Source organism: Topomyia yanbarensis, chromosome 1 (assembly GCF_030247195.1).
Source record: "Topomyia yanbarensis strain Yona2022 chromosome 1, ASM3024719v1, whole genome shotgun sequence".
Lineage (NCBI taxonomy): Eukaryota > Metazoa > Arthropoda > Insecta > Diptera > Culicidae > Topomyia > Topomyia yanbarensis.
The window spans coordinates 12747119-12772962 of NC_080670.1; the positions used below are offsets into that span (position 1 = coordinate 12747119).

General features: G+C 40.6%; 1 protein-coding gene across 1 annotated transcript in view; it reads left to right on the forward strand.

Annotated features, from left to right (window-relative positions):
• The first annotated feature begins 13829 nt into the window (after window positions 1-13829).
• The window catches only part of LOC131693606 (muscle segmentation homeobox-like), a 30690-nt gene continuing 18675 nt past the window's right edge, over window positions 13830-25844 (forward strand). The window contains exon 1 of the mRNA XM_058981543.1: window positions 13830-14863. Coding sequence (XP_058837526.1) covers window positions 14266-14863 — 598 coding nt within the window. The 5' untranslated portion in view covers window positions 13830-14265. The remainder of the gene's footprint in view (window positions 14864-25844) is intronic.

The following is a 25844-nucleotide window of genomic DNA, read 5'->3' on the forward strand; positions in this document are numbered from 1 at the left end:
CCAAGAATGGTTTCCCGTCCGTGCAAGACTCCTTTCCGAAATCAGAAACGGAGAAGCAAAAAAAAAATTAAGTCTCATTAGTTCTGTTATTGTTAATTACAGGGAAAGATTGTCGGATGAAACGACCGAAGGAGAGGGGACTATTTGGAGAAGAACCCATTTTCCAGCTTCTCGCCGTCTTTCGGGCAGGACGACCGACCAAGAGCGGACCAGAAAACGAAAGGGAAAATGGCACAATCAAATTATCATAAAATACCACCACTAGCACCAGCAAGAGCAGCAGCCGAAGCGAAAGCAAGATTCCTAGTGCGCCTAAAAAGCCCCAGCTCAGGTCGTAAAATATGAAATTCATGAACCCAACCCAACACCGAACGAGTAGATAAACTACCATAACAATCAGCTATGATGAACGACGAGGGGTGCCCCATTCCAGGGGCAAAAATGACACAAAGCCACCATTAAAAAGGTGCATCCTTCCAGCAAATCCCTTCTTCAGTCGGCTTCAGGACGACGACGACGACGACGGCGTCGTCATCGTTTTTCAAAAGAGTCTCCCCGTAAGTCTATTATATCGTTATGAGCATAATAGATCGGTGGAAGATCCTGGCCTGGCCGGGGCCTGCGATGCAGGACGAAACGATGGATGGAGGAGCGGTAGCCGTTATCAGCTAAAGTTTGCTCGATTGAAATTCACCCCTGTCACAGACAATTTATAAGAGCATCAGGACCATTTAGCCAGCTCTCCGGTAAATGATATTGACGCAGGAAGCTGGGACTGGGATGCTGGTCCCTGGTTCTGTTGTCTGTGTGAGTCAGTGTACGTGTGATCCCTTGGAAAAGAGCGAGAGTGCGACAGAGAATGGAACGATGGTTGCTGCTGCGAGCGAAAAAGCCATAAAAGAGCAATAGACAAACGATATTGCTTTTCTATTTATCGCACACGAGTTACAACAATAAAATTTTCGGTGTAATCGAGCGGATGAGCGCGGGGAATGGGAGGGGAGCGGATGTTTTGGGTTGTTTCCGCTGAAACGGAGCGATGGTGGCTGCAGAGGATTGGTCGAACCGGTGCTTATGATCAGGGTGGCCAGTTTGATGGGTTTGGTGGATCATTTTGAACGAGAAATGGGAAAATTTAATCTCATATTCTTTCCTTTTTTATTGCAACTATTATGTAGTCACATTTTCTTTTTTTACTTTCTAACGACATTCAATTAGCTAGTTTACCGGGTAGCGAATGTTATGAAAATTTAGAGCCATAGTACTCAAATGAGAGTAAGGATATGAAATATACAGATTGGAAAACTAGAAGTTGCAGGATCATTAGGAACAGGCTTGAAATCTTACAGGCTAATCTTTTGTCTTCTGTTGGCAGGAGTCGACGAATCACTTAAGTCTATCAACATGTCTCCATGAGTCTAAATAAAAAAATTAGAACTTTTGACTGCGTCCTTTTAAAGCAGACTGGAAGTTTCTCCGGAAATTTCACTTGGTTCACTGCTCTTCTCACTGTTTGTGAACGATGGGATCTTCCTTATTATTAGCGGAGATAATCTGATTTGGAAATATCAAAAAAATGTTAAGATTTCTAGCGTTTCGCGTCTTTCCGCACAGAACTGGGAAGGTATCGGAATAGATTCAGAATGTAACGGGAACCCAACCCATATGCTCTGTACTGATGCATCTCAGAATCCCGTTCCCTCATTCTAAGACTCGTGTGATCAATGATCAAATGAAATTTGAATGCTCCTAACTTTTTTGACGCATAGAAAATCATTTCGAAGTCGGTTTCAGTTACTCTCCTAGGATTCTAATTTCATGTTTCTCAGGAATCGGACAGAATCCTGTTTAGCATTCTAGATAAACCCTTCCAAGATTCTGATTATTTTTCATGATTCTGGTTGGGATTTTGATAGAATATTTTTTCTCAGAAATCCTCTCAGGATTCTAATGACAGTTAACTCAAGATTATATTCAGGATTCCGATGGGTTCTGGTAGTATCCTTAACAGGAAGCTGAAACTTCCTGGACATCTGGTGAACTCCTTTTCTAAATGGCATTCTGCTGTATACTATGATTTCCGTAGGATGTTGATAAAACCATGCTCATGTTTCCAAAGAAATCCTTCCAAATATTCTGAACAAAATCCTGCGAAAAACCTTTGTTCAGTATTTTGTCGCAATTTTGTTTGCGATTGTAACACTATCCTTTCCAACATTGTGGTGGAACTCTGCTTTGGTTTATGGAATTCTGCTCAGAAGTCTGACGGCATCTTTATCAGGATTTCGATGGAACGTGTTAACATCAAAATCAGGAGAAGAATTACACCGATATTCGAAGTAGAATTCCGTCAGAAATCTGGACGAATTATTTATCAAAATATTTGGTTGGATTTTATCCTAAGTAGAATTCTGTTAGAGACTTGAGCAAGATTCCCTCAGAATTTTGTGCAAGCTTTCGCCGGAATTTGGAACAGCATTCCGTCAAAAGCCTAGGAAAGATTCCATCAGTGGAAACCAGACATCGATCGATATCGAACTCGTTCAAATAGTAGGCTATTCGTAAGTATGATCACTTCCCACACCAGTGGATCTGGGTTCAATTCCAGCCGAAATCGTTGAATTTTCTGAGGTGACAAAACTGTAGTTATGTCTACCTTCGGAAAGGAAGTAAAGCCGTTGAGGGCCGGGCATGTATTTTTAAGATGGTATGTAGGGTGGTCACTTTTCTGACGTAGGCGATATCCACTCAGTATGGACAGAGATAGACGCTAAACAAATATAAACAAAAATATCTTACGGGTGTTTAATAAAAAAATGAGAATGATTTCAATACCTTTCTGTAATTAATGTAAAGAGCGTATTTTTTCTCTCCAAAAGAATTGCTCTATGGACTACCTAGAAATGGGTGGCATGTTTCTTTTCGCTCGGGTTTTATCAGTTCAATCGAAGGTAGCATCAAAACAGCAAGCACTCCGCGAGCGTGTTGTACGGTTTTACGAAACGCATGGTCATCGTGGGAAAAAGTTTACGGTAGACCACTTTCTAGACGAAAATATGCCCGTGAGTAGTTTACCGGATTCTGGCATGCTTGGGCGTGGAGCGGAAGGCCGGTAGCGGCCGTCCGGCGATGATAATGGCGAAGAAGAAGAAGGAAGCGTTGAAAAAGCTGTTCGACAACAAGGGCGGAACGAGTTAATTGCGTGACGCCGCGAGACAGAGGACAGAGGGATTTCAAAGCCGTGGTTCAAACCGAGCGGTCTGGCCATCAATCAACAAGTGTACCAGAAGGAGTGTCTTGAGAAAATTCTTCTGTCGTTCTTAAAGATGCATCATGCGGATGTGAAGTACGTCTTCTGGCCGGACAAGGCATCTTCCCATTACGCCAAGAAGACGCTGGAGTATATTGAGCAGAAAGATATTGTACGTGCTGAAAGAAGGGAACCCGACCAACTTGCCCCAGTGCCATCCCATTGAGGATTTGTTCGGCTCCCTCAGTGCCCTAGTGTATTAAAATAATTGGCAGGTTGAGGATACGAAGCAGTTGACCTCCAGTATCCGAAATTGTATCCGGAAGATGGGCGTCAGTGCAGTCCAGCGCTCTTGTGAGAGCATCGCGACTAAGTTGCGTCGTACGGCTGACCAGGGCTCCTTCTCCAATATTCATTGACGTTTTTTATGAAGAATAAATATTATGTTTTTAATAAAAAATACTGAATCCGTTGAATTTATATTGTTTTTTTAACTAAATGACTGCAAAAAATTCTCATTTTTTTATTGAACACCCGTTAATATAGGGTGTTAAACGACCTTCAAAAACGACTCACTTGATAAAATTTCAAAGTTCACGTCACTTGCAAAACATTTTAAACAAGCTTTGTTTGAGAATATCCAGTTAAGTATAAAAAGATCAAAAACGAAAGACAAGATTTGAGAACCGTTTGCTTGTAGTAGCTATGGTTCAAATTGGGATTAATTTTCACTATAAACTGCCTAACTCGCTCGATTTGCTTAGTAGAAATACTTTTCTGTTTCCCATTATCTCAATTTACACATTGATTTTTGAAGTAATTCGTAGAAACTGTATGTATAACAGAATTTTCTTTTGTGATTCTATTTCTATTAATTTCATTTATCATTAGTTATGTACTATGAGTCAAAGGCTACATTCATATACTCACCTTATTTTTGCGGCACTATTCTATTCCTTCGCATTTCCCTTTAAGTCACACCACTCTCAGCATTTTCTTTTCAAGTTCTATCCTTATCATTTTTAAATTAAGCATGAATGTGTCATCGCTGGAAAGATTGAATCCTGTAAATTCAAGAAAAAAACATTAGTAAAAAATCGCTGGAAAGCTAAAATCCTGTAAAATAAAAAATAATATTAATGTAAAAATGTATTTTTCATAGCTGTCCGCATGACGTTTAACTATAAACTAAACGTTTATATTTGCAATTTTGTACTAACTCATTACCTAATATTTGTAACATTCATTGACCAATAAATTTTATCTGTGTTTGACCTGTAGCGCTTTCAAAATTATTTCGATTTTATAATTATTTAACATCAAAATATAGGATGAACGTCAATAAAAATACAGTGTCTATCAATATTTCTCCAACAGTCCGATCTTTAAATAGTTATGGAATTTGCGTTTCGACTTCGTCTCATCAGAATCCGACATAAACTTTTGGCTAGGGCTAAGCTAGCGCCGAGTTGGAACTAGCTCCAGAAAATAGAGACACAATTTGTGTTCTTGAGCAAGTCCCTAGTCAAGCGTGATGTCTTACAAGGAAAGAAGTTTAAATGAAGCTTACGAAAATTAATGAAATCGAAACTTGGTTTGGCAAACCAATGCAATACGCAATATTATTTTTCTCTCTAAGAGAAAAATGTTTTTAGGTTCTCAGGAACACCAATTGCGTTTTGAAGCTAGCGTCAATCCGGTGCTAGCTTATCCATAGCCAAAACTTAGTGTTGGATTCTGATGAGACGAAGTTGAAACGCAAATTTTGTAATTAGTAACAAGTAGTGATAGACGCTTAGTCCTGGCACTAAGTTAGTGACAGATTCTGATGAGACGAAATCGAAACGCAAATTCCACAATTAATTGATAGGTTTTGTGCGCTTTAAAATCAAATATGGATTTACACATTTTTCTCCATAGTGGAGAAAAACTGCTTTTTCCTTAAAAAATTCTTTTTTTCAGTTTTTTGTCAATAACGCTACAATTAAAAGGGTTTGTGCAACACGTTGGCACCACTGCCAACGACCAAACCATAGTGCTCCAATATTTCACCGCTTACCGGGATCATCCTCGGCTGCACAATCAATAATTCCATACCTCCAATAGATTCTCCAGAGTAGCAGATCGGTTGGAAAGCCGAAATCTCCCGGAACGGAAGCACCTACCGACGATTCCACCTAGCACCGTGTGTCATTGATTGCATACCCAGCAGGGCAAAGAACCGCAACTCCAAGAAAATCTTCTATCGACCAAAACCATTTTTCGCCCCTTCGCAGCGACAATTCCCCCGAAAGCAGTTTCCTATTTTCTGCCTGCTAGCGCGGCGACGGGTAAAAACGACCCGATAGGACGAGAGTGAGGAGAAAACAAATATTTTAACGAGATAAGTGATTGTAATTGAGCTTAGCTACTACTTCCCCCAGCGACGTAGAATCGCTGCGCTGCACTCTGATTGGATAGAATTCGATTTTAAACGATGCGATCGGTGGTGGGTGCAGCTCTCGAACAACAAAGCAGACTATGAGACGAGTGTGCGATGGGGGACCCTACTCGGAATGGATCCGGACTAACTGCGGTGGCGGATATTCGAAGTGTTCACTGACACGTGATTACAATAAACGCAGCAGGCCGGAAATTTGGAGGGAAAATTCTATGCATCCTCTGAAACCGCACGGGAAGAATATTCATACGGTTTGTTGACGTAGGATTACTCTCCACGCTAGGTGTACGTCACCATATCGCGCATCAACGAAAATTTCGCTTGCACAGAATGAAAATCATTCCTTAATCATTAATAACAAAAAGGATGATAATAAATTGCATTTTAAACACCCGAATCAGCTTGACGTTTTGTCGAGGACCAATTGTTCCCGAAAATGTATATTTTTCTTCCTCCATTCAGCATCATCACCGGTTTTCTATTCTTTTGTACACATTTTCTGGTAAGGCACGAGTTTGTGCACGACGGCAGGATCTTTCGGAGAAACGCATCCCCGCATACACCGGTGATACAAGGTGCGATCTGTGTCGATAGACGACGACAACGACGAAGACTACGCGTATGTGTGCAAATCTCGAGTACCTACATGAGTATAATAGCTTTTGTTTGGAAACCCTGGTCACAGCAGGAGGGTTCCCCTCGCCTGTACACGGTTCGACCGAACAACAAAAGATGGAAGTCAATTATTTTTCGTTTCGTTTTTCCAACTTTGGGTGACTTTTTGACTGTCGTGCGATTTTTGATTTGATGGTGTGGCTCTTTTTCTGTCGTTATTATTTTGTTGTTGCCACAATTCGAGCTCTATTTGATGGCACTCCCGGAGCTGGTGGGCCCTGTTTCGGGGAATTTTTAACAGCTTTTTTTCTGTAGCTTAGAGCAGCGATAATCGAAATCACATTGCAGGAGGGATTAAAAGATGAAAGGTGGAAAGAAAATTTACTCTAAATTAGAGGTAATTATTTGGCACAAGTGGCCGCAGCTGCTCGGTGTCAGAGCAAGGAAATTGATTGTTCGGTTGGATGAATGACGTTTAAATTTCGAATTGATTCGTTACTAATAGGATTTACTGGAAGCTCTGCTTCCATCGTATTATTTTTTTAGAAATGGAACCACTTGAATAGCTTCTGGAAGAGCTGTTCAATTTGTATTGTATTTGTTTTAGAAAAGGAGATTAGATTCCTCAGTAGTAACAATCGTCTTTTCCAGTGGGTAATTTATTCATCTAATAAATCAATAAAAAAGAAAACGACAATTGATTCTATTAATAGATGCCTATTGCGTATACTGTCAAAGATTTTTGTAGGGAAATTTGGAATCAGAATCAGAAGCGACAAGGACTCGACGAGGGTGTCAGTACGACAGAAGCTTGCACTGAAACCAATGTGGTATTGAAACCGGCAGATGTGATCGGAAAAAGCTTTCAACAAAATTTTATCCTAAATAGTTTACATACTTATTCAAACAGATTTTATCACTATATTGTTCTTTTTCGAGAGTTGTCCTACTGAAGCTAGGGTCTCGGTAGGGCTCTCTATCAGAAATACACACTATAGTTGCAGACAAAACGGGAAATGTCACCCACTAAAACACTACTTAAGGCCAATTGCAGCGGACCGTGATACACTATATTTTTATTCAGGCCAAAAAATCTATGCTATAAAACATATTTCAACCCTAACTTAGTGCTAGGACTACGTTAGCGCGAAAAAAACGCTAGCTCCAAAAACGAAGACACTATTTGTGTTAATGAGGAAACACCTAGCGTGATATTCCACAAGAAAAGGAGTTCAAATTAAACTGATGAAAGCTAGTGAAATCGAATTTTGGTTCGACTTAGCAAGCCATGCACTTTACCATATTTCTGCTAAAGGTTTGGCCAGGAACATACATAGTGTCGTCATGGCACTAAGTTAGTGTCGGATTCTGATGAGACTAAGTTGAAACGACAATTCTGTAGCAAATTTAGTGGTCTTCATACGCAACAGTGAATTTACTCATTTTTTTTCCTTTGGGCTCCACCCAAACTATTCTTCTTAGGAAGAAAAATACAACCTGCCTCTCAAGAACCGAAAAACTCTTAAATCACTTTCAATGTGGCCTGCCAGATTAGTCTGAATAACTACTTTCACTGAAGTGTAGCACGACATTGTGACGCCATGCGTAGATACTTTTGTGCAGAAATACGACTTGCACTCCAGCAGAGCATGCCTCTTTATTTCATATATTTCATACTTCATGCTTTTCTAATAGTTCCATCAGACTAGCTTCAATATTTAGTCTGTCAAGTCAAGTACATCGGCAATGTCAAAAAGCTGAACAAAAATTCGGAAAATCATCATCAATTTCCGGAGATAAACTGTTCTGTCGTATCTCGATGTTATTATCTTCGACGTACACGGAGATGTGGACCTCAACTGGTTTTACGTAAAACAAACAATGCTGTTTCGAGTGTACCCTTCTATCTTATTCGCATATGGTGAAATTCAATTATGAATTTTGAATTAAATTATACACATTTTATCTTTCAATAAACTTTCAATAAAGTCCACAATCACCGCACAGATATGCCGCAGAGCAAACTCATCACAATCAATAATCGTTATCTCCACCGATGCATTCTCTAGCGCAGTGATTCTCAATCAAGAGGTTCGCGGACCCTTACGAGGCCATGAAAAAAATTTCTGGGGGTCCACGACGATGAATCCAGCCTTTTCGGATCGATATCAAAATTTGTAGCTTTTTTCTGAGCTCGCATACTGATAGCGAACAAAATAGATGTTCAAAATCAGTATTATATCTTCACCTTCAGATACAGAAAATCAAAATGTCTGAACTGCATGAAAACACAATTTCGAATCACTTTAAACAAATTATCTGAAACCTACAGTACATGAGATAGACCAGTTAATAAGAGACAAAACGGAGCTTTGAGAAGTGACATACATACAGTTGCATCACGTGAAAAACTGTACATTGCTAATGATTAGAAATTTAGACCAGGCCGAAAGCTATATTGCGAAGAACAACAAGCCGCACGGTGTCAAATATGACAAAGTTAAATCCGAGGCTTCTGTATAAATGAATGACGATAAAATTGAAGCACGCTCACACGACCTAGCACCGCGCACTGGACCAGAACATATTAAAAGATTCTTGACAAAATACGGGAAAGTGGACTCCTCGAGGAATACTCGAGAAAAAATTTTCACTGACATTCCCAACGGTTTGCCTATTGTAAAAATGCGGTTGACCAAACCTAACCTATAATAAACGAGCACTATTGCGTGGAACCTACTACGAGAACTTGCTGTGTTGGACAGGTACAGTATTGGACAACGGATGTAACGATCGCGAAAGTATTTTATTGGTTACGCAATTTCGTCTCCCTATATGGAAAATTTTTAATTGTAACATTTAGGACACCACGAATATATTTGTATATTTGTTCAACGAAAAATTATAAAATATGCCATTCTTTATTCCATGAGCTGTTCGTCAAAGCAAATATTTTCGTCTTGGACAATTGCAGCGTGCATATGTGTTATCTATACCTAAACACGAATGAAATGGATTTGAAATAAGGGTGTTGAGTCTATTCCAGTAATTTAGACTCCATCTATTTTAGCCTGATTGTTTGACTTAAATGAAAGCACTAAAGAAGGTGGAGGAAGGGGCGCTCGTTCGATGTTTCGCTTCCTTTTACTCACTAGATCAAATTTTCACACATTATGTACATGAATTTTAAACTAAAAACATGGGTAGGTAATGTTAGAGACATAACCGAAGTGAAGTAGAATACACTTAGATTATTAATTTGAATGCTGCAATTTTCGCTATCTTCTGCATGGTTGCATTAAAATCAGCTATTTCGATATTTGTTGCGATGCAATACGCCCCGTTGTTGTGGTACATTTTACCTCCGCGTTTTGCCCCGCCTATTTTTCAAAGAGCGATTTACAATGATTTTGAAAAATTCAATAGTTTTCATGTTTCACATTATTTTGCAAAGCAATTTTGATTTCAGAGTAAAATGTTGGTTAAATGATATCATTAAATAAATTCACCCAATTAATAGTCTTTAGCTAAATTATGATAGCCAGTAGGAGGGCATTTGCGCGTGGTATGTCAGCATTAGAGAGTTAAGGCGAATGCCTTAGTTGATCTGCGAAATTCGCAAATATAATAAGTAAAATAAACATTGAGTCATTTAGCCTAACATAAAATAAACCGGTCTTAATATAGATGTACAAATCCCGTCATAAATGCAGCAGTTATACAATTAATCTGGTTCCACGGATCGTTATAAAACTGTGTTTATAGCAGCATGTACGATGATGTATAAAGTTGTCCCAGTTTGCTCCGAGTATCAAGTCATCAGCTAAAACTTATAATATCAGTATCCAATAAGCCAACATCATCTCCTTCGTACAACGGAAGTTATTCGCATTTTTGACTGGGAAAATATCGCAGCAGAAATTTTTGAAACGGGTCCCCCATATTCAAATTTAACCCATTATTGCCCAACCTACAATATATGGTAGGTGCTAAGAATAACTCCTATTACTCAATTAATAACTCAGAAAAGGCATTATCAACGAGTTAACATTGTTCATATACTCTTGCAGAATATGTTTAGAGAAGTTAGAGTGGTTAAACCGGTGTTTATGTTTTGTTTTTAATCAATTTTCACTTAAGGGGTTTCACATTTTTGTTAGGATAAAAAAAATCGAATTTTTGTAAATTAGATATTCTGAAACTACATACACTGAAGAAAATTTTCTCAAAATTTCATTAAGATCGGAATACTACAACTTAAGTTACAGCTATTCATAGACCGCTATCCATTCACCACTTGTAGGCGGTACGTAGTGTTTGGTACGCTAGACCGTTGACTCGCTGCACCGACAATATAACTCGATTATCTCGTAGTTGTATTTTGTTGAAAAGTTCATCCGCGGCGATCACGATATCTCAGGAACCGATTAACCGATCAATCTTAAATTTTCACTGGTTGTTCCTTATAATATCAGCTACTTTGAGTATAAAAATAATTTTACTGGAATGACCACATCATTTTTCTTCGATCGGAAAACACAATTTGTGATGCGCGTGTAAAATAAGTTGGGCAATAATGGGTTAAGAAGTTTTCTACTTCAAAAGAACATCCGCTCAAACTGCTGCTTGGAGCGTGAATTTTAGTTATAAATTTTCAGATTTATATTGTAGAACTGTTAAAGTTATGAATCTAGAACTGACCACTCCCGAACGTGTCCTTAGGTCGTTACTTGACTCGCAATTGTTTTCCTCAATCTATCGAATCTGAGTGTATGTGCTGAATACCCTTTATATATTCAGAACAGTTTCAAAGCTATTCCAAGTGCAGCAACAAAGAGAATGGCTGCGTATACCAGTTAAACAGAACGAAACAAAATCATTCGAAATAATAAATCAAAAAAGATATGCTGTCAGAGTGAATGTTTCCAATTCCAATCCCACTTTGAAACTCGCATATAAAATGTGATAAAAACCAACTTGTGCTTTCTCTTGGTCAGATAGCATTACTGTTGAGGTGACTGACTACCAAGAATCGCTATAGATTATGGACTGGTAGTTTTTCGAAAACAAATCAAAAATAAAACTGCTCTGACATAATTCAGTCTCCTCGCCCAGCAAAATCTCCAACTAACTTCCGTCTTCCTGTAGACGCGAATCCAGTTGAGTCCGCCCGTGCTTTAGAAATAACTACAGAAGCATGTTTTTAAATGGCTTAGTGATAAAAAACAACACATAAATCCGAATTGGATTAAAGCAACGCACACACAAGCATAAAAATAAATTAGTTTTCAAAAGCAAACTCTCAAGCAGCGCACACACGTCTTACCCTGCAATATTGAATTCTACATTTTGCAAATAATTCTGATACCACGATTGTATCGGTATGCAATAATTATTCATTCACTTAATTGTCCGCACAGCACATGCATTTTTCGTATGACGATTTTGCTACATGCAAAAGAAGCTACGTGGGCCTTCCATACTTTCAACCTTTTCTACAATGTTTACGTGAATGATTTTGATGAAAACTTGCAGATAATGACGTAGTTTATTTTATAGGCCCATAAGTTAGCAATTGGCAATGTACCCCGCACATAGGGTTAGAGATTTTTTCAAGAGGTTTCTCTAACCCGAAAAGAGGCGATTAAAACCTCTATAATAAAAATAAAAAAGAAAACTTGTCTTAAAACAGATTCCAGTTCATTTTAAATAATTATTGGAAATGTTGTTCACAACTCAAACACATTCAGATCGGCCATGGAACTTATCGTAGTTTCATGCATTCCTCGAAAATATCTGTGATAGAATCGGAAACATTTGTACGTTTTTATACTTGTAGAGCCGACGGAACTTTAAAATACGACACCACAATTACTGGTCTGGGATTTTATAACTTTACTAGAACTTGATGCTAATTTCTCAGAAAGTTGCAGGTCAAAGTTCAAAGATGAATAATTCTAACTCAGAAAAAATCCGTATAAAATTACATTGAGCTGAAAATCAGGTGCTTCGCAAAAGGAAGACTGTGTTTGATACGGTTTTAAAGATTCTTAAGTCAACGGATCTCAGACTCTCTACAAGAATTAAAGAGTTCAAAAGAAACATGGTCTGCCCTTGCGATTTTTAGTTTTGGCGACTCAAATACTACTAAGCACACCGACGAAAGGCGTGTTAAAACCCAATTTCTTCACACTGAAAAAATTCCCCAAAGCCTGAAACGAAATACACGCTATATTATGGGTTCAAAATAGAAAAACCCGCGAATCTAGAATCAACTATCCACATGATAAGTAGCGTATCGTTCCGAGACACGATATTCGCCATTTTCATCGTTGCTAAAAACCCGCTGGTCATGTCACAAAAATTGACTGAAATTTACAAAGAAAGAAATCTAGTAGGCACAGAAATATTCTCCGTCGTTCACCAAAACGAACACTGCCCGAGGGAACAGATTACGCGAAACAGTTCGAACTAATTATCGCCAGCAATTATCCACGGGACAAATCTTCAATTACCGAATCCTGAAAATTACCATTATGAATGGTGACCCCATTTACGGAAACAGCCCGAAAAAAAAGAACCCGACAGCAAGCTTATCAGCAGTACCACATCGTTTCTGCCGGTTGGCATGGAGGAACCCATTAAAAATTAACAAGAATAAAATGAGCTGAAATAAGGAAAATTACCGCCCCCCCCCCCCTGCCCGGTGTCGAGAAAAAGGAGAACACAGTGGTGCCTCGGTTTGCCAACCAGTGGTGGGGGAGAGGGTGATGGCAGAAGTCAAGCAGCCGGGAGAGACTATTTTGTCCAAAATTAATTACACAGTAAATAAGAAATTATGGAACGAAAATTGAATATAATCGGGCCCCGGTGTCTCGCTTTCCGTCTCTTTCCAGCACGCACGGTCTAGCGTGCGAGCAGCGAAAAACGAGAGGCTAATTGAATTCGCGCTCCCTAAAGCAAAGAAGACTGACAGGCAGCATGCCATGCACCAGCACCCACTAATACACACAGACACACGCACAGATACAGCCAGGCGAAAACGTGAGCATATCGCAGAAAATAAGAGTAGCAAACGAGTCAACGCCAGCTTCGACACCAACACCACGGTCCGTGGACCCCGTCGAACGATGATAGCGAATGGGGTGGAGAGGAGCGCGGCACACGCGGACATAATCGTAAAATATGAACAACTTCATTTGCAGTCCCACAAAACGCTGCGCTGGAAGGGCTAGTGCCGTTGCCTCGGGGGTGGAGGGAGGATAGCGAAGCAAAGCAGACAGTCCGTCCCCGATCGATGCGGATGTGTGAGTGGCAGTAAGCTTATGTACTCACCGGTGATTGGCTGGTTCGGGTGTGAAGCATAGAGGTGAGCACGTTATGAAACGAGACTCCGCCCCTTGGATCGGGTTTCCGCGGCAACATCGCTGTTGAATAGATGTGTGCGTGTGTACGGGTGATAGAACGAAAACCGGGTTGCTTCGGTTGGGTGCCCTGGCGGTGGGCAAACTGGTTGTTCGTCAGTTGTATGACAGTCGTAGAAGCGTTCGCACGCAGTTCGTAGTTGATCGAGAAATATTTGTCAGCGTGTTTAGTCCCTGTCTCCGCCTTTTTGTTGTGTTTCAATGTGGTCTCTCGCCGCTGCCGCCGTTATCCGTAGTGTTGCAATCGTGGGCAGTAGTGCGATCGTGTGACGTGCACCGGGAGATAAGGGTTATCGATTTTCCAGACCCCCTCCGGCCCGAGAGCGCGGACAAGTGCGTAAAATTGTGCTGAATGTAACACTTTAAGAAGGTCACAAGTCAAGTGATTTGAAACTAGCGACAGAGTGTGTGAGTGTGTGTATTTGAGTTTTTGTTTTTTGGATAATTGACTGTGTTGTTACACGAAGTGAGTCGGCTGATGCGAGGAAGCATCTAACAGCCAGCCGGAAGCTGCAGAAGCCGCAAACATCTCATATATGCTAAAATCATCAGGAATGACTGTAACTCCGATACGAATGGCGATGACCAGCCCGACGGTTCCCATGCAACAGAAGAGCACTTCGCGGATCAGCAACTTTAGTGTGGCGTCGCTGCTGGCGGACACCCGACCCAAGACACCGTCGAGTATAACATCCGCGACGGAGCTCCTGCTACCGGCAAACCTTTCCCACGCGAGTAGCTCACCTCGCTCGGCACACGACAGTGGATCCTACAAGAATGATCTGGACCGATCGGACACTCCTCACAGCCTGCTGGAATCGGACGATTACGACTCCAACCAGGAAGACTCGATCGTGGACATCGAGGATATCAACAATGAGAACAGTAATTCCCAACCGGGACATCCAGACAAGGGTTCCCCGGCACTCCTGCAGCAATCAGCAGCCCTGGCAGCCGCTGGACATGTTCCTATCCGACCTACACCCTTCAGTGCCCTAGCGGCAGCAGCAGCAGCATGGGGAGGAATGAGCGGCGGGATGCCCTGGCAAGCGGCCGCAGCACGACAGATGGGACCATTTGGACCGCCCGGTCTGTTTCCCGGGCAAGGGTTCGGACCGGGACAGCTAGGTGGAGGTGAGTGTCTTGCTTTTAACATTTTCTAATCAACGGTTGGGACGATCGTGCCGGTTTAGTTCAATGACTTCCTAGTGTGCCCCGCAGGTCAATTAGATTCTAGTTGGGTGAGCTTTGCCCTGCCTGGTGCTGGTGCGAGCTGGCGCTCAAATTTGTATATTAATTAGTGGTTTAGCGAAGCAGGCAGGCTCCACCGACAAATACGAACAACAGCTGGCCGGCTCCATCGCATCAGCGGGGAATGTTACGTTAATTAGCCGGAACGTTAACGTCTTAATCGAGCGAATCGAACTAACATCTAGTGCCGTTGGGCCGTGCAAAATGGCGATCTGTTTCGACGGGATGCGTCTTTTCCCCACATGAAACACAGCCCTATGCTAGGCAGTTCGTCTAGTCAACCAAACTGTAACTAATTACCAACACCGACCGGGAGTTCGGTTCTCGCGTTTCGTTTGTTTCAAATTGTTAATTAAATTAGAGAATTTAGAGTGGGGAATTATGTTAATGGAAGTGGCCTTTTTTCGTGTGTTCTCCTGGTGAGGTTTAGTGTGTTTCATGGGGAGAAATTTATCGCCTAGCTTTCCCCTTCTCCACCCGTTTGTTTTGTCGATGGTTTCGAATCGAATTTTAGCACTTCCTGCTGTAAATTGTATCGACTGCCGGACGAGGGAATCGCATGATTGACATAAAACAGTCGATAGAAACAGGTTGACTACTTGACAGACGGTTAGGTTGTGGTTTTGAATTAGAGTTATTCAACATAACATCAAAATGAATTAATTCATTCAACATATGGCATAAGAAACCGGGAAGCTAGCTACAAGCTAATTAAGCCGTTGAAGTTCTCATAAAACCAACCAGCACAAACTGGATCTATTAAAATGCTCTTCTCCGGTGACCTTGAGGGACGGGGCAAAAACTGCTCAAACACAGTTCCCACACTCCGACTATCGGTGGTCGCTACCTGTTCAACCGTTTCCCCGCGCCTCACTGGGTCGAATGCTGCTTTCATTTCGAGATAAAACCCATGTAGCCGAAATCTATTAATTAGCGTGCTTATCTTCTGTCCACCAAAATCTCACCGAGAAACAAAATCGAAACGAATGGAAGAACAAACGAAACATGTCAATTTTTCGGATTCCTACCTCCGCGCTCGTCCATGGTCTCCGTCCACAACAGCAAGCCTTCCCTGAGGAAGCAGATTCGAAACCAATTAATTATGGTGTGTGATCGATATAAATTCGGGGATTCTGGGAAGTTGGAAGTTGTCCTTTTTTCATGTCGTGTTTTTTCCCTCTGTTTTTGTCTGGTTTATGTTTTATTTCGGTCTTTGAAATCCCGCGTTCGGTTGCTGTCGGGGACTTCAGCAATTAATTTGAATGTAATTTATAACAGTTTCGGTTCTTTCGTTGTTTTTTGTTGCTGTTGCTGCTGGCGTTCGAGGTTCCTTAAGGACCATCATGCGGACGAAATTAAAGAAAAAACCGAATGAGTTACGAGGACATTTCACCGTTTGTCATCCCCATTCACGATGGATAACGGCTCTCGACCGGGCAGATTTCGATGATTAATACGATTATGATTTGTATTATTTTTTGTCATCGAACAAAACATGCTTCCCAGCGCCCTCGCTCGGACCGAGTCGAAGCTGAGCTCTTTGTCCCGCCGTTGGGGTTATGTGACCACATGTGCGCACAGCTCGAATATGAAGCGTGTAATTATGTTCAGTCACAGCATAGTTTTTTTGGTGACAGCAGGAAAACCAAGCTGAGCTGTTGTCTTCAATTAGTCCGTCAAAGTGGTTTTTATTGGATGCTTCCTGCCGGAGCGGAGATTTGGTGTGCCTCTGGGAAGACCTTGACACGCATGTGTGATTTTGTCGAAAAATTCTCGGGAATGCTGCGGAGCGGACCGTGAACGGGTTGAAGTTCGGTTTCGATTTGTGGGTGTCTCTATGAAATTGATAGTGGTGGTACTTTTTTGTGGAACAGTGGCGCTGTCGAGAGATGGCTGCTTAAGAAGGCAGGCTTGGTAATAGTTTGAGTGATTTTAAGATAGATAACGAAATCTATGCTGCTGTCGGAATTCTAAATGTACTTTTCAAGTTTTATTTCCACTTAGGTTATGTAACATCACATGATTGTATTTCACAACACATTAGCGACTACATGAACATTAATTTGTTACTGACAGGTTCATGCATCACTTCGATCCACGGTACTTTATGAACAATTATCAATTGTTTGTGAGTTTCTTTTTAAATTCAATTTCTATCCATCTTACCACTGGAAAAGGCAGTTTCATCACAAAACGCACCTTCACATTTTTAACAAATCAACTCATACTTTGCAGTTTCACAGTTAGTTTCTTTTTAAATTTTATTTCATACCAATGAAAACATTTTCGCCAATTTACACTTATGAACTCTGATGCCCGTTCCAGCAAAAGTTACATATTTTACCGTACATTTTGTCACATGCACAGTAACTAGAAACTGTATTAAATTCAGATATCTTAGTTAATTTCTTTTTAAATTTTATTTCCATTTTTTCATTTGTTACACTAAATAAAGTAATACTATATTATAACGGCTGTTTATACAAGGAACGGTCACATTTTTCAAAACTAATTATTCTGTCACTCAATCCAGAAACTGTAGTTATTTAAGTAATTTTTAATGTGATTATATTAACTTTGATATCGCACTGTTCACTTCACTTTTAACTGTTTTCACTAATTATTAGTGGCCAAACGCTCGCTTTAACTACTTTAAAACTGATATCCGTGCTAGAAAAGGTCAAATTTGCAAACCACAATGTCACTCGAACTAGAAACAATTTCATTTACAGGTCATTCTTTTTTAGTTCTGCTTCTATTGCTTTCGTCAACGAACATTGCACCAAACATTTTATTTAACACTTCTACCAAATGTTATTGCATTAACTCTGATGTATGTGCTAGAAGACCATTTCTAACAAGCGCACTTTGCACATCAGCTAGCTATTAGCGGTTAAACTTGCATGAGAAACATGTTCATTATTTAGACTAGGAAAACTCTGATGTCCGTACAAGGAAAGGCCACATTTTAAACAGTATTTTCCGTCGCATTTCAACGAGAGTAGAGCGAATTTAATTCTTCCCACAAACTAGAAACTACAGCAGAGTTACATGCTTTTTTGCAATATTTTTTCAATTTTTTTCAACAGTGAAGATTGCACTAAGCAAGATTAATTAACACTTACCCAAGGTGATTATATTAACCCTGATGTCTGTTATAGAAGTCAACTTTTTACAACCGCACTGTTTTATCAACTTATTTTATCCTCAGCTATTGGGAAAAAAGATTGCATTAGAAACCTGTTCATCAATTACACCGCTTTACACTTAATCCATACATTAAACTTTCGCATTTTATTAAAAAAAATTTAAATGCTATTTTGAGCACTTAATATCAAATGCGATTATATTAACACTCCGTTCACTTAGTTTTTAACTTTTTTCTAAGTATTAGTGGCAAAACTTTATTAACTTTTTTCTAAGTATTAGTGGCAAAACTTTATTAACTTTTTTCTAAGTATTAGTGGCTAAATTTGCTTAAAAACAATTTCGCCAATTTAGCTATCTTAGGCCTGATATCCCTGCTAGAAAAGGTCAAATTTTTAAACCACATTTTCACTCAAACTAGAAACTATTTCGTTTATACGTCTTTCGTCCTTCTTTTTTAGTATTACATCGATTGTTTTCGTCAATGAAAACTGCACTAAACATGTTTAATTAACACTTCTACCAAACTTTACTGCATTAACCCTGATGTCTGTGCTAGAAGAGTATTTCTTTCAACCGCGCTTTTTACAGCACTTATCATTCTATCACTATTAGCGGCAAAACTTGATTGAGAAACACGTTCATCATTTTGGCTATGAAAGTTCTGATGTCCGTGCAAGAAAGGTTGTTTTCGTCACATTTCACTAAGAGCAGAGCGAATTTAATTCTTCACTCAAACCCGAAACTGCAGCAGATTTACAAGTATTACTTTTAATATGTTACAAATATTAAAACGGCCAGATTTACTGTGCAGTGTTGGGTTTAAAGATTTCTTGAATAATTTAATTAATGAATTGTTTTGAATCTTAAAGGAGGAAGAAACGAGGACAACCGTACCGACTGTTTCAATTTAAATCGTTGGGAGTGACTCTGCTAAGAAGGTTAATGTCACTGCTTTGGTCCTTTGAGATGGGCAAAGGTATTTACGCCTTCCCCTGGCTAAAAGGCCTAAGTTAAAGCGCCTTTACTCGCTCAAAACTTTTTCTCCATTACACGTTCAATACTTTTGTTCAATACTTTCTTTCTATTGACGAAAATATCGAGCATGTAATGGCCGCTAAAGATCACTCTACAGATAGGAACGCAGGCTTTCAAGTATCACACCATTCAATGTCGAACGAAGCATAAGCAAAGAAGTATCAGTGCAACGAAATAGTTTTGATACAAGTAAATATATTACAAGTTTGAGGTAATGTTTAAATCTTAGTTGTGAAATTAGTTAGTATACTTCTGTGATAGAATTAACACATTGCAAGTCCTGGTGGGAATGCCAGTTGAATACCTACTTAGAAAGATACGGGAAACCTACGTGATCTTCATTGAATATTAAAGTTTTTCAATAGGTAATGAATGTAGGTTAATAATTTGAGTTGATTAAACAATAAATCACAATAAATTAGGCCGATCTCACCTTGCTTGGATACTCTACAACAGGCACTAGTACGACCAGTGACGATTTCCTCCGAGTAGTCTGCTATAAGAGTGAACTGTTGAATTCCAAACCAGAAATGCAGCTCAAATGCACGGTTCACGGTCCAGGAACATTTAAACTCAAAACAGGCATTAAAGTAACCTTGCACAATTCATTTGATTTCTTTTTAAATTCAATTTCTCTTTTTTCACTAGTTTCACTGTACGTTGTAAACACTTACCCTTGTCACACTTTTCACCACACTTCATTTTATTGCTAACATGACGGTCAAACTAGCTTCAAGAAGTTTCATCATTTTGACTAGATTAACCTTGATGTCCGTGCCAGAACAGGTCACGCAGCATTTTGTACCATTATTTAACACTCACAAGGTATTTCACTTTCCACTCAAGCCTCCACTTTCTTTCTAAATTTTATTTTATATTTTTGACATTAGTTGGTCATCATTAAACATGATAAACATGTTCATCAACGTAACTATGTCAAATCTGATGTCCGTGTTAGAAGCCACATTTTTGCCACTAACTAAACATTTCATTTGAACTTCTAGCACCTTCTTACAGCATCGCTGCAGACATCCCAATAAGGGGCCATGCACAAATGACGTAGCTTTTATCGGGGATTTTTGACCCCTCCCTCCCCCCTCGTAGCATTTGGTCACAAAATTTCAACCTCCCCCTCGTAAATAACGTAGCATTTACCTACGCCCTCCCCCTCGTCCCGTGCAAAGCGGCCGGGGGATGAAAAAAAATTACATATGTTTTTCAATTATTTGAAATACATGTTTGACTATCAACATTTTCATTAAAAAAGCAAATTGCGTTCAAAATAAGCCCATTTAATGACAAATATAGTGTTAATAATTTTTTTAAATTTTATATGGCAAGGGGAGCATGAAGAGAAGTTCTCTCAGTTCATAATCCTGCAGCCGCCAATGATTCTAAGAAGCATACGTTCATCTTTATTAAATTACTAAATTTTGTGTGGTTGAATCCGAAGTGAAAATTTAATTCAGCTACCAAAACTAAGTCTGCTAGCTGGCAACATTAGCTAACCAATGTAGCAAGTTAAATCCGCATACAAAATCTTTTCGTATTTTTGCGAACTTGTAATTCCGCTAAACGTAAAATTTACCTCATGAAAAACCGCGTCAAACGTAACTTGTTTAAATTTAAATTTATTTCTCTTGGGAATGGAGGATCATTAAGTTGTTTTTTCTAAACAATGGGTTTTAAACTTAATGCTACGTCGCACAACTTCTGACCCTATCCTCCCCCTCGTCACACTTCGTCACAAATTTGGTATACCCTCCCTACCCCCCAAAATGCTACGTCATTTATGCATGGCCCCTAACAGACCAAACTTTTCGCTTCAAATATTCATTTCCTCACCAAACAACTTCGTTTGTTTGTTCTAAGCCACTGTTCAAAACTCTAACGCGAGTTCAATAGAATTTGTTCGCGGAAATCGTTTCCATCCCTGCTCCTGCAACGAACCTCATGCACATCAGCGACATTTTTTTCACCAAACGACCGAAAATCCTCGGTCCACGGAAGAGATTTGCATTTCAAATTTGCAGCTACTTCGCGGGCGAAAGAAATCGAATCGCTACAAGTTTGTCCTACCTCCGCCGCGGAAACATACGGGAACAATAGTTTTGAACGTAGTTTTCCCCGCTCGTTGCTCCTCCGGCAGCCTCGTTCCCGACCATTTATCCAGCCGAAGAAATCGAAGCTTCAATTTGCAATCTCAATCGATTCCGGTGTGTTTCCCCGGTTCCGAAGGGGGTCTGAAAGTAGAGTTACATGGAGGAACATTGCACAATAAAATCATAAACCATCGCCCCGCCGGGTTTACGGTTTTCTGCCGTGGGGTTGACCCTTTGGGGATTCTCGGGCGAACAATAGAGTAGTAAATTATCTTTTGAGCCTTCCGTTCCCTCCCCACCGGTTGGACCTGGCAGGATTCTTTTTTTTTGCTGCAGTTAAAGCAAAAAAACAAACATCCCCGGTCTAATGATAATGTTAAATTGTTTCCATGCATAAATTTCCCTGCGCGACAGCTCTGTGCCATGCGGCAAATTCAACGATCGATTTGTCCGGCCAAATTCCGACGCCGAGCTCGGCGAAAGAAACCCGAACGCCATTTTGAATGCCGTTGCCTTCCACAGGTGTGGGTTTGAAATTAGTCCAGAATTAATGGGCCGAGTTAGGCGGAATGGCTTAATTAAGTTGGTTCCTTTTTTCCGTGGGGGTAGTGGTGGTTGTTAGCTGTAACTTGCCGCAAGAAAAATGGCCACAGTTTCGACAGGGGCGATATAAATTATTATGGTTTGGGTTGTAAAAAAAAGTACGGTTATGCGCGCCAAGTAAACATTGCTCATTAGCATGGCGAATGAATCGATTTTGACGTGTTATAGCAAATCTCCGCCCCTCGCGGAGGGATGCCCCTAGCCTGAAGCCCTGAAAGGAAGTGGGATCAATTAATCAAAGTCATTTCTGACGAGCCCAAGCCGAACAGATGATGCAAGCTGCCAAGCGACCGAGCCGACACGATTTTGCACGATCAATTACAGTCGCTAATTAATGCTAAAAGCCAGTGAGATTAATTAATTTAGATCTTCTTCAGTGGTTACTCACTGTCGGTTTTTAAGTTGATGTTCGGCGCGAGGGAGAAATTTTTTCGACGCAACTTTCGGGGTTATATTGTAAAAATTTTAAATTAATTGGCTGCCCTGCGCTCGCCCACAAATTGAGTGCTGGTTTCTCTGTCCATACAGAATTCGCTAATTATTCCGATGTAGTTTTAAAAAGCAAGCAGCAACTACACGGTCTGTGTTGTATTTTGAACGCCAACCGTGGTCGTTGGTGGTGCTACAAGCAACAAATTTTTGATGCCAAAGGCCTCAATTCTGACTCATTGACATTTCAAATTAGTAGTAGGAAGGTTAGGAGGAGGGACTGCTCTATAAAAAAACAAGCACGAAGCTTACCGTGAAGAGAAACCTGCGGGTTGGTTTTCAATTTTACGGCTCTGTAGATCGCAGTTCGTCGGGTCCGGATTTCCAGGGTGAGCCGTAAGCAATGGCGGTTGAATATAAATGGATCAATTTTGGGACCCTCCCGTTTTGCTTTTATTTCGGTACATGGCTTTTGTGTGGTAAAAATTATATTGTAATTAGATTCCGCTAAATTTGATGTATTGTTGGGTTTTATTGATAGAAATATACAGCGGGTCGTTGGCATGCTACAGGCCAACGTAAACTATTCGATAAGGAAGTGTTGCCAACCGTTCCAACTAAATTTTGACTGAATTGACAGAACTGCACTTTTACACTTCTTGATTCACTTATACACTTCACTTTAGTTGCTTGTTCGAGACACATCACCAATAGATAGAACTTGAAGTCCGTGCTAGAGAAAGCTAACTATTGTAAATGTCTAGGAATTGCGTTTTATTCGCTTCCCAGAATTAAATAAACAAAACATTCGTCGCTTTACAAAACACTTGCAGCAAAATTTATTTCACCATTCTCGGTCTATTTCGGCCCTGTACGCTGACGTGGGTTCCACAGCAAATAAAGTCATAAAAAGTTTACTTCTCTCAAACAGTTGAAACATCGTAAAAGCAGAAAACTGTGAGTAACAAAAATTAATATTAATTTTCTCTAATTATAATAAATAAAAACATCCACTTCCCCGCTTGTTTTCTCCCATTCTCTGACTCACTACCCGCGTGGGTGAAGTATCCTCACCAACCAACTGGGTTCCAAAACCAACAGATTGCGTGCCGGGATGCCATTACCGGTGCGAATTTTTACCCCTACCCACTTCTCTACCATACCGTTCCCTACCGCCCAGTTTCTGCCGGGTTCAAGTGGTTGGCCGCCCCACTCAACCTGAAGTGATTTGAAATTATTATTACATTAATTTGATACTTGTTTATAATAAAAGAAAACACGGAAAGATATTGTTAATTTATTTGTTATTGTAATTTTTAAGTAGCCTCTCTGCTTAAGCCCGTTGCTGATTCGTCAAACTCGGAATGTGGGTTCCCGAGAGAGAGAGACGGTAAATTTGTTCCGTCATTCCCCTCTTTTCGCTGGCTTCAGTTCTGTTGTTTCGAGGAGCCAAAACCGAATTCGGTAGTAGATTGTACGGTTCGGATAACCTAAAGCGGGTAGTGACATGTTTTGGGTTCTTCTCTTTTGGAGCGCTTTTCGCGATGATGCTGTTGCGTACGAATCTCGTTAATTGGGTTCTGAGATGCTGAGATAACTGGTAATACTGGTTGACAGCAGCAGCAGCAACATCAGTTGGAAGCTGGCCAGTGGAATTGCTGTTGGGAATCGAAGGGAACTAAAGCAGCTGCCCTCTTGTGGTTTCAAGATCACAAACTGGCAGCCCCAAACAGCTGATTGACAGTTGACAGTTTTTACAGTTTCAGGACTTATTGCCAACTTGCCCGGAAAGAGTACTTTCGGTTAGGGTTCGTGTAGGGAGTCTCAATCAGTTATTGTTTGACTGATTGTAGAAGAATGTTTTGTTTGGAGATTACTTCACTGTAACTGTAGACATTTGAGAATGACTATAATCGAATTTCTTTTTTGGTTGTATTGCTATTTTATTTTTTCACCACTTTATTTTTTCACCAACGAAAGCTGTTTTCTTTTCCTGTTCTGTTTCCTTTCTATTTTCGCCACCTCACTGATAATCAATTCGAATTCGGTGCGCAATGTAATACCAGCGAACTGATGTCCTGAAAGAAAATTAAATCCCAATGGAATTCGCCAAACACTGCTTCTTGCGAGTATGCACAGAAATACGATACACCATCGAGAAACTGACACCGCTTCCCCCAGTGCACCCCGAATACCTCCACTCTCCGCCAGCAACAATTAATTAAAAATGCACTAAATGTAGCGCCAAATGAATGCGCATCAGTTTTCGCTCGATTTTGTCTCCGCCAAATCGCGGATGCAAATGAATTTACTTGCGCTTCCTCCGCCACCGACCGTCCTCGTCTCTCTATCCCACACGGCACGACTAATAGCGCTTCGCCAGCTTGGTGACATCTTCAACGAGTCCCCGGCAGCCAAGAATCAGAAGGTGGTCGTAAATGAAGCTGTTAATTTATATTTCTTTTATTTAACGCCGCATTTCGCGTTCGCTCGGTATGCGCTTCTCGCCCGTTGCATTCCGGGAATTTGGCTGAAAATTAACTTTCGCATTTTTTTTTCGGGCGAAACAAAAGAAGCTCGTAAAAACCCGTTGACTTCTCCATGCTACCGCTCCTCCTCCTACTTCAGTGAAGGTGGTAAACAGTGGTGTTTGGAATTACAAAACTAGCATTTACGCGATAAGGATCTAATCGCGCCTCCACGCGATTCGCAGCTCTCTTCGGTCCGGGGCCGTGAATCCCGATAAAGTAAGAAAAATGACGATCGCCGAACCGAGGGGGCCAATTAATGCAGGGTTAAATGAAATATTTATATTTTATATTTCTCGCTCAACGGCTTTCTCGGCTACCAACGGGGGCCACGCAGGCTTTTATTCAATTTCTGGTACTAATTAATTCCATGATGACGGTATCATGTCGTAAGATCTCGAGCCGGTAATTTTTGCCCCGCACTCTCTCACTCTAGCAGCGAACGGGGACACAGCGAGGGGAACACCGAACGGCAAGAGTAAATAAATGATTAACACAGGCCAAACAAAAGTGTAAATAACGATAATAAAGGCTAAACACTCTGACATGGGTTCCGAAATATGGCACCTCTCTCGCTCTGCTGTCTCTACGTTCTCGTCACTGGTGACGACTCCTCTCGGTTTCGGCTGCAATCGGAAGTTTCAATTTAGACCGATGTTGAAGCAGCAGGCCCGCTGATGTCAATGGTTGTGGTGGTGATGGTGGTATAAATTAAGCTATAAAAATTAATTGCATTATTGCCCGATCATAATTTTCAGCCGAGTGAGCGCGGTTATTGGGTGGCATCAAGTGCGGGGTGGCGGCAGTGATTGGATAATTTTCAATTGGTGGAAACGAAACCCGCACGCTTGGCTGTGGTTTGGATCGGTTCGACTTGAACCGGAATCGGAACTGGCCGAGAGATAAGTGCACAAAGCAGTTTGGATTGGTTGGATAAATGGGGTGCGAAGGCGTTATTTATGGCCTTGCTGGTAATGGGTGGAATAAATTGAGAGGATTATTTTGGTGCGGGGTTTA